General features: G+C 41.5%; 1 protein-coding gene across 2 annotated transcripts in view; it reads right to left on the bottom strand.

The window, feature by feature from the left end:
• LOC135496639 (arf-GAP with coiled-coil, ANK repeat and PH domain-containing protein 2-like) overlaps positions 1-10379 on the bottom strand; it is a 58769-nt gene that overhangs the window by 45671 nt on the left and 2719 nt on the right. For both annotated transcript variants that reach the window (XM_064786066.1, XM_064786067.1), the window contains exons 2-10: positions 8640-8697; positions 7173-7231; positions 6489-6549; positions 5743-5796; positions 4114-4172; positions 3683-3866; positions 3240-3284; positions 2969-3064; positions 2444-2518 (exon numbers count right to left, since the gene is read on the bottom strand). In XM_064786066.1, the coding sequence (XP_064642136.1) occupies positions 2444-2518; positions 2969-3064; positions 3240-3284; positions 3683-3866; positions 4114-4172; positions 5743-5796; positions 6489-6549; positions 7173-7231; positions 8640-8697 (691 nt within the window). The remainder of the gene's footprint in view (positions 1-2443; positions 2519-2968; positions 3065-3239; positions 3285-3682; positions 3867-4113; positions 4173-5742; positions 5797-6488; positions 6550-7172; positions 7232-8639; positions 8698-10379) is intronic.

Below are 10379 nucleotides of genomic sequence, written 5' to 3'. Positions count from 1 at the left end.
AGAATGTTTGTGTACATTTTTGGATGCATCAAACTTGCCTTCTACATAAACTTTGCAGCTAATCAACAGTGATGACAAAAGTTAGCTGCTCAATCAGCTCAATACTACAATCTGAGCAACTTTTGAGTGGTACCAATTTATACAGGTCAGACAAAGGCACATGCCTAGAGTCTCATGCCGACAACTAGTACCTCTTGACCACTAGTCAAGTCTGAGCCACTACACCACAGTGACTCCTAGCGCTCTGTAACATCTTGTACTAAAGCAGTTAACTTGTAAAACTCTTCCACCACTTAAAAAAAACTCACGATGAAAACAGATAGGCTGAACAATCAGGTGGAACTTAGCACAAGAAGTGAATCTTCAACAAGTGCACTTACACATCCTCGAGAAATCAAGGTTATTTCTGGATGTCATTTTTTCTGCAGAGAAACTTACAACCTGGCCAACTCCAGACACAAGTATATCTACGAGAGCTTTAATCAGTAGAGATTAGAAGCACTTCGTTAATAAAAAAAGTAGTAACGAATCACACAGCGAGTTGGTCAAGATCAGGTACACCTCGTAATGGGAAACCGAACACCAAAAGAGTGCACTCAGACAGAGCAAACGAGATGCTGGGAAATCCAAGCTGATTTTTCAACTTTGGCGTGTTTTTTCAAAGATAACTTCCTTCAGACGCATCAACGAGACACAGATATCGCTAAGATTACTAATTAGTCAGGCAAAGAACATCTCCACTCATAAGGAGACTGAGTGGTTCAAGGGCCTAGTATACCTATTCTCACTTCTCTCTGATAAAGACAATATACAGTTAGTAGAACCTCTCTATCAAGGACACCCCCGGGACTGACAAGTGCTGCCCTTAATAGAGAGGTGTACTGATCAGAGAGGTCAAATTAAATAGAAACAACTGCATTGGGATCAAAACTTGTGTCCTTAATACGGAGGTTGTCCTTAATAGAGAGGTGTCTGCTAAGGGAGGTGCCACTGTACCAGCAGTTAAATATAGAAACAAGCTAACTTTATCAATGGACACAGTTACCCGATCAAAAGTTACAAAGTGCCTGTATTGAAGGCAGTGCTTGAATGCATCAGTCAGAAAAAACCTCATTCATGAAAATCTATGTACAGTCGTGGAATACAAGATGTACAGATTTATTTGCGTACCAAACATTCAGCCTTCTGGAATTAGAGACTTCTGATGGTTACACTAATGCATAGACAATGGCCGTCATGGAACATCAACGGGCACTCATGTATACCACATCATACGTGAGAACAAGGCGGAAAAAATTCTGAGGAAGGCTGGAACAAGGTACATGATGTTTACCCTGTCTGCAAGAATGTTAGGAAACCAATGCCGGGCAAATGATAATGTTTAGACAGCAAGTTAACGCTTTGGGCAACCAATAAATCAGAGAAACCGTCTTAACCCTTCCCCTGCGTCAGCCATTTATCGTCCAGCGCCATCCTGTGTTGACAGCGGGTATCAATACTAAACAATCAAGCTTTCTATTAGCTGATCGTCGAAGCTTTTTCAAAAGTGTCCAAAAAAATTCGTAGAAATTGGTGCTGTTGTTTTTGCAGAGAAGCCATCAACTGCTCTTAAGCCAACTAATAGGAAAATAATCCCACCAGGTGAGTTGCTTTGAAAAATGATCTTTTAGATTTATAAATATTTGGCGATACAATATCTCACACATCATCTGGTAAAAACCTTTATTCTGGCAGAGCAGTTTTTGCCCTCGAGGTGATCGGCTGATCAGAAAGAGGTTGCCCTGAACCTGTGTCGATGGTGTGGTCAGGGGCCACTGTATAGTACTGCAACCTTTCTTGGAATGTTGAAAGTTTGATAAAGTCATTATTGTTGGGATTCTTATAAGGCTTGAAGCAAAACCATTGTCCAGTACAACAGGCCGGATAGCAAGCAGGTAGTTGAACACTGAGACTTGTGTTACACCACTATTACAAGGCTTTGAGGCTTCTGGATGCAACAGAATTTTCAGTCAGCAGCAGATCAAGTAAAAATCTGGCTCCACTTAACTTTTAGTAAAAACGTCAGACCGATGACTGAATGAGATGAACTACTTTGCAAAAAACACGAACATTATGAAAACATGATGAAGCCCCAGCGCTGTAATATGGCAGACCGTTTACATCTCAGGAAAATTTACAGATATTGTGTTAACAGCAGCAGGTTGGTTTGACTTTCAAGTCTCACATCACTACACATCTGAACTCTTCCTGCAGTTTCAGAGAAACAGTGATGTCATCTGTTGGTTACCTGGTAAACTACAAACTTGAAGACTTATCGTGTCTGCTTTTAGATTAGAACATGCGCAAGTTATAAGAATCTGTGCTAAGTGCTGCCATCTTTCATATGAGGTGATCTTGAATCCTCCATTTTATCTCAATGAAGTCAAGATTTGTGACAACTTACCCGATCTTGAACCAAATGGTGCCGTTCTTCCATTCCCTTCTCTGTCTGGACCGACTGTGCCTGTAACTCTTTCAACTGAAGAAAAAGGAACGAAATCAAGTGCTCGGCATAAGAGAAGTTGTGCACCCTTCCGACACCCACTCTGACTTCATCTCAGTGGTTGAATTAAAGTTATTAACTGATAAATTTCATTTCATTTTATTCCCAAACATTTTCATTTTGATATTCTACCCACGAGATCTATAGCCCCCGTTCAGAGGAACTTTGCCTGCAAAAGGCCTTGGATTGCAAAATCCACCTTCTGCTGCCTTAAACTGTGTTACAGACACAACATGGCACCCAGGAAAAGCCCCAATTTTGAAACAAAACTGCCTGGATGACTTGCAAATTACACCTCACTCCACTGAATGGGATGTGGATTGAAGCTGCTCACTCCTGGTGCCTGTCTGCCGAAACCCACGACCTCCTGATTATGAGCCTGGTGCTTTTACCACTATGTCACTGATCTCCTCTAATTCAACTCACCTGCATATTTGTTGATTTGAGATGAGGGTCATGGTCAAGATAGAGGTCATGACCTTGGTGGAAGAACGTTTTATGAGCATTCACATAGCCGAGCATCTGAAAAATTGAAGCAGCATGTTTTACAAAACGGGTACAACTTGTCAATATCACGGGAGACCGCCTCTCTCCAACGTTCAAGTATGGTAGGTAGCGTCTGCTAAGATGCGGGGAGAGATGAAAAACGTTTGCCTTTTTTATTCTTCAAACTATTTTTGAATGCTCCGTAACTTACTGTATCCAGTGCATTGAATCTCTTCTTGGATTGGAGGACGTTGATCTGAAGAAGAAAAGAAATTATTTGCAACATGTCGCTTCAGCATGGCTAAAAACAGAGGGAAACGCTAACTGATCATGTTGGTTGGCCAGCAAGTAGAGACCTCTGTTGACAGGGAGAGTAACTTCTATTGTCTTATTCAAACAGATTCCTATGATTTCAAGTGCAATGTTTATTGCAGTTTTGTGGGCTTTCAGCAATCCTGTTAGGAGAAGTCACGGCAAAACTGGAAGACATTTTCGTTCGAAAAACCCAACATGTCCATGCCCAGCTTCTCCCTTAGAAGCTTTCAAAGAAGATGGTAACAAGCAAAGATCTGGAGATCCGAATGCCTTCAACCATAACATCCAAACAAGTCGTGTGTCAAACAACTAGAATCGATGAAGAAAAGTCGAACAAACCTGGAACACGTAATCCAGAGACGTGTGAGCGAAACATGACCTCATCGCCGTGAGGACATTCTTGGTCTCCTCACATTCCTGTAACTTCGACTTGGGGACTGACGAGTGTTTGATCAGGGCTTGGTCCATGTCGTCCGAGATCTTCTCAAAATGCTTCCTCGATTCTTTGACTTTCTTGATATCACTGAAAATGGAATGACAGCGTTAGTAAATGCCAAATTTTGTAGGGGTTCCATTCAGAAACTCGCGAATGACTTAATGATGAATCGATAGCTTTGATAACGACATTGGCAGGGGAAGGGTATTGTCTTGCTCGTACGAAATTTGCTTTACAAGCTGTTCGCTATGTACCATAGCCCGTAAAGCCAAAGACCTTTCATCTCTGTTATCAGGACAAAGATAGAAGAAAAACAATTTAAGTATCCACTTACCTTTTAATGAATGAGTTGATATTTTTCCCCAACGATTTTTGCGTCTGCTCCAGAAGAATCTGCAGGAATGAAACAAGATATGAAAGAGTAGTCGAAAACTGAAAGTAAGAGGTTAGGAACTGGCACTCTGAATGAAAGACGGTCTACTTGGGGATGAGATTTGGCGTCCTAAGTCCCTCTTATGCCATTCGTGGTCGCCAAATTGAAATACAGTCCGGATGGCTAACACTCTGCTCTAGAGGATTGTGATGATGTCAAATACAGAGCTGAAATACAGTCTGGATGGCTAATACTCTGCTCTAGAGGATTGTGATGATGTCAAATACAGAGCTGAAATACAGTCCGGATGGCTAACACTCTGCTCTAGAGGATTGTGATGATGTCAAATACAGAGCTGAAATACAGTCCGGATGGCTAATACTCTGCTCTAGAGGATTGAGATGATGTCAAATACAGAGCTGAAATACAGTCTGGATGGCTAATACTCTGCTCTAGAGGATTGTGATGATGTCAAATACAGAGCTGAAATACAGTCCGGATGGCTAACACTCGGCTCTAGAGGATTGTGATGATGTCAAATACAGAGCTGAAATACAGTCCGGATGGCTAATACTCTGCTCTAGAGGATTGAGATGATGTCAAATACAGAGCTGAAATACAGTCTGGATGGCTAATACTCTGCTCTAGAGGATTGTGATGATGTCAAATACAGAGCTGAAATACAGTCCGGATGGCTAACACTCTGCTCTAGAGGATTGTGATGATGTCAAATACAGAGCTGAAATACAGTCCGGATGGCTAACACTCTGCTCTAGAGGATTGTGATGATGTCAAATACAGAGCTGAAATACAGTCCGGATGGCTAATACTCAGCTCTAGAGGATTGTGATGATGTCAAATACAGAGCTGAAATACAGTCCGGATGGCTAATACTCAGCTCTAGAGGATTGTGATGATGTCAAATACAGAGCTGAAATACAGTCCGGATGGCTAATACTCTGCTCTAGAGGATTGTGATGATGTCAAATACAGAGCTGAAATACAGTCCGGATGGCTAATACTCTGCTCTAGAGGATTGTGATGATGTCAAATACAGAGCTGAAATACAGTCCGGATGGCTAATACTCTGCTCTAGAGGATTGTGATGATGTCAAATACAGAGCTGAAATACAGTCTGGATGGCTAACACTCTGCTCTAGAGGATTGTGATGATGTCAAATACAGAGCTGAAATACAGTCCGGATGGCTAATACTCTGCTCTAGAGGATTGTGATGATGTCAAATACAGAGCTGAAATACAGTCTGGATGGCTAACACTCTGCTCTAGAGGATTGTGATGATGTCAAATACAGAGCTGTTTAACACTGACCAAACCAAATCCCGCTCCCCCCAAACACACCAGACAAGTGGCCACACATTCATGAGTTCTAAATACTATGCCAACACCACTTCTCGGACAATTCCAAGTCTTTCATATCATTCCAGATCTTGTTGTCGCCTTTGCCTATGAACCCATGACCCTCTAGACTGGGATAGGCTGTAGCCAAACACTAACAACGACTGGCAGGGAATCCCACATCAAAAATTCAAATTAACAAACTTTTGAATAAAGAATAATTTTTTACTTACGGCATTGTAATTATGAATCTCTGTGAGTACCTGTGCAAATCTTTGAAGAACAGTCTGAAATTTGAAATAGAACTTATGCATTTACTATCTGACTTTCTTTAAAAGTCACACGGCTATTGAAATCAAGCTATCATATGGTTATTTGAGCTTGCGCTACTACCTGATGTCACATGCCTCATGGTTTTCAGCGCAAACGAGCGATTTATGTCACCGCAATCTGCGACAGAGCCAAAACAATATTATGAGTTATTGCAATCTAACCAATCACTTCATTTTGGAGTTCTAATTACTCTAGGATATCAAGTTCAAGACAAATTGGTGATATCCCTTAACAATACAAGTAATGCCAGCTGAGTCACCTAGTAAACTTGTTACAATATATTGTGCAAGATGCGTTTCCCATGATGTTGCCACTGACATCATGTTCGATTTAAGTTTGCAACAGGTAAATAAATTATAGAAGAGAACCACATGGGCTACTTGGAAAGATGAAAATATTTCCCGAAGAAAAAAAGTGCCGGACAGGTAACAACCAACAGGAAGAGAGTGTGTGTGGTTACGGCAGTTCAGAGTCAAACTGGTCTTTGAATATGCTCAATGTTTTATACTGTAAACCACCCAATTTTTGCAGCGGTTTATTTTCAGACAAGCTGCTGTACATATTTTCTTTTTCTGTGTTTTCAGAAGGTATGGAGCAGCTTGCTTTACTATTTCTCCGTCCCCATTCTTTAAACCTTGATACTCACCGAGACCAAATCATCACTCTTGAAGTAGTCACCCAGATCTTGGATTCCCCTGATCAAATTTCTGGAAGGAAACAAAATAGTTTTGTCAATTTATACAAAACGCTTGCTGAGGGACGTTCTCTTTCTTCTGCATAAGATTTTACAAAACCATCATATCCTCAGGCCGTTCGCCACAACAAAATCCGCTGCAAGTCTTCAGCAGTAAATTCCCCACAGCTTGCTCCTCAGACTTTGGCTCTGACAAAAAGTCCTGTCTTCTTTTCATCAAGGGACAATAATCCAACAGACCTTGAACTTTTGGTGGCAAAGTCCGCAATCGCAGAAAGCAGACTTAGTCAATGATTACGGTAACCATTTAACATACTGCAGAGCTCTCATTTTTGCTGCAATTGGATTAACAATCAGCCTCCAATACGACTCCATTGATAGGAGGAAAAGGGATAAGGGTAGGGGCCAAACTTTATCAGTACCGAGTTTTCCCATTTCCAGGACCCCATCCCATGGAAGTCCACCTATTGATTTCCGATTCTGATGATATAGTCAAAATGAAAGTAAAGTGAAATGTGCTTCTGGCTAATTTTATCATGTCATGCTCTCAACTACAAATCACCATTACAGTGACAACTGCACCAATTAATTTTCAAACCAGGAAGTCAAAACCATTTTCACGTCCGCACAACTTACTTGTTGGCATTGTTGTAGATTTTGCCAGACTCTGTAGTGGTATGACACAGCTTCACGATCTGCAAACAAAGACGAAGTACAGTCCAAATCACAACTGACATCCCTAAATTCGCGTCTCTAGCGCATCATTGACACACAACCCATCACGTCGGTCGCACGTAGGTTGCGTGTAATTTACGCGAAATGTAGAGATAAGCGTGTCACTGGTGCGTCATTGACGTGCAACTCGGCGTGCAACTTGCGCAACGTTGCACATCACTGACGTTAAAAATTTGAAATTAGTAATTGAATTTGAAAATTTCCTATTGCCTCAATACGTCCTCCAGCAATGCCATTGTGTACACAGATATTCAAATACTAAAAACCAAGTTTCAGCAAATTCGTATGCATAATAACTGCACTACAGCATTGTGTATAACTGCATTTCTATTTTCCTGCACCAGCAGTAATTATTAACGGCATACCCCAGAGATTATTTAAGTCTAGTCAGGTCTTCCATTTATTTTCCCAGGCCTGCGCTATAAAATAGTAGGACACATCTCTTCGATAATTAAAAAGTTTTGTTTTGTACATGTAGTAAGCAACAACCACAACAATGCGTGATGAAACTTTTTCACCGAGATCTTTATCGAATTATTGATACATCAAGACCACATTATCACATTAACCGCATTTATTGTTTGACCGAGATGAGTGGCTGGGAGTTTGATTGTAGGTGAGAAGAACGGCAGTTGTAATCGGCCAGTTCTCGTCTAGACTAATCTAACATTGGCATTGATGAGACTAGCCGCATGCACACCACCTGAAAATGGACCACCAATCTTGGTTCGCGAACCAATGCCGCACCATCGAAAATCCACCACGCGCGTACACCAGCGCTGCAGCTAGTTATAAAATCCGGCAACAGATGGCGCGCAAACAATAAGCAGAAAGCGCCATTTCGAAAGCGCCGCCTGTCGCCGAACCATCTAACTAGCTAATTGCCGATCCATTAGCGCGTACACCACGACAAAGCCGAGCTTTTAACAAGCCGGGCGAATTTGGACCATCAAGCTTGATGGGACAAATTCCCTGGCAATTTGTATCGGCAATGGATTGCCGAACCAATTTGCCGCGGCAATGTGGTGGTGTACGTGCAATTGGTCCACCAATATTTCGTGGTGTACGCGCAGCAAGTATCATGGTACCATCTTTTGAGAGTAAAAGCTTTGGGTTAAGTGTCTGATAATGGCAGTAGAGGTTATGATACATTTTGACACTTTAACATTGATCTATCCTAAAAACCTTTCAGCAGAACTCAGATAAGTTGCACCCTGACCATAAAGCTCTGACGCTCAGTAGTGGAACTTTCCCGAACAGCCGACTTTGTTACCGAAAATGAACTGACTTTTAGCAAGCATCGCAAAAGTTCCAAACGCAGAAGGATACCTCCGTCATCACGACAGTTTACCTGCCATGTTTACTCACCTTATCTAGTCTTATTTCTAATTTGTCAATATCATCCTCAGCATCCTCTAACGAGGCCCTGGAAAGATACAAGATGGTGTCTGATGTCAACGACTGTTTACAAATACTATTGGCTGTTATCATATCAATATCCAGGCATTGGAGAGAGCAAGTCCAGTTTGATGGGCAGGAAACTATGGAATATATCTGTCTACTACTGGTCTACAATACGGAATTGTTCAGCGCCTATGACGCAGCTGAAAGGGGTGTAAAGTGAAGCAGGTAATTGTCAGCGCCTGCCCACAGTAAGGGCTTTAAAATATCACCAGCCATGGGCATGGTTGTGCATATCCTTTTTTGGGGAGGGGAGGGACCCCCCCCCCCGACTCCCCCCTCCCCAACAGGAGCAAGACAAGGAGTCAAAAGTCAAAAGAAGAAACTGTCTGGAATGCAAACACACAATTGACGAAGCAATACACAAACAAACAGCACAAAGCATTATTTACCTTGAAAGATTAACACTAATTGAATAATTGCAATTTACCACCACATTACTGTAAATTGAGCTGTCAAACTAATCAAAAATCCATTCATTAGTCCAAAGTGCAGTCATTGCAGTTACTAGAGCGATAGCAATACCCACCCATTTTCACACTCGTAAAAACTTCATCATTATTGTTGTGATCGTTAAATTTTTGGTACATGGTACGGGAATCCAGGAATGGATTATGTTTACAACGAATCACTGAGGTTGTCCATTAATTAAAATTTTTCACATACGTTTTTTTAATTATTTGCCACTCTTAAGGTAATAAATGATATTGTGTCCAGTAGGTGGAGAGCTTCGCAGAGAGCTTGTCAGGGCTGGCACCAAATTACTTTCAGTTTCTTCCTCCAATACATGTACATCAGCTGAGTGGCAGAGACATGGGCCTCTTGTTTCAATTTTAAAAAACAGTATCACCAGACTGACCAGTTCAGACACTATCCTTCCCTCTCAACTAAACAAATGTAACAAATAGCTAGCACATGGACATGTTTAGGTGGTTCTGCTTCAGCTAGAAGAGCTATTAGCGCTTACTGTGGTAGCCTGTTCTCGATCGAAGCAACGATTGAAGCAACATCGCTCAAGATAATTACCTAAACTTTATAAGTTGTCGAGTCTGAGCTGGCAGGGATTGAAGGATGGGGCTTGCGAAATTTAGATTGGATACCAAAATGCTGTTGTTGAGCTAGAAATGCAAAAGCAGTGGGTCTCTGACTCTGGTGCAGTTATTTCATTGAAAGTTGCCAAAGAGCTTAGGCAGAAAGTCGGACATATTTTGGTAAAAATCTCGTCCTTTGATCAGAGCTCACATGCACAAAATGCCTATTTGGTCCAGTTTTTATGATGTCTGCTTACAACAGTGTCGATTCAGACTACTGGAGAGATGGCATGTATGCCTTGCAGTTTCCAAATTCACTTCCAGACTTCAGACATTTGATTGCAATCATAACGTCTGCTCATAGTTATGCAAGCAGCTGGAAAGATGGTCCGTTCCAGTACCCAAATCACACCCTGGTCACCCAACAAGGGTTAATTGACGAGTTGGGCAAACACATCACTCTATCAACATCAGCTTTTTGGTTGGATGATAGAATTGAATGGTGTCCAGTCTAGATATAGATTGAGCAAATCCCGAACAAACAAAACCATGGCACTCATGCAGTTATTTGATGGATGTTATAAATAAAGTATGATATGATTGATACATGCAAATG

This window comes from Lineus longissimus, chromosome 12 (assembly GCF_910592395.1).
Source record: "Lineus longissimus chromosome 12, tnLinLong1.2, whole genome shotgun sequence".
Lineage (NCBI taxonomy): Eukaryota > Metazoa > Nemertea > Pilidiophora > Heteronemertea > Lineidae > Lineus > Lineus longissimus.
Note: the sequence above shows the minus strand (reverse complement) of the source record. Positions and strands in the feature narration are given on the sequence as shown.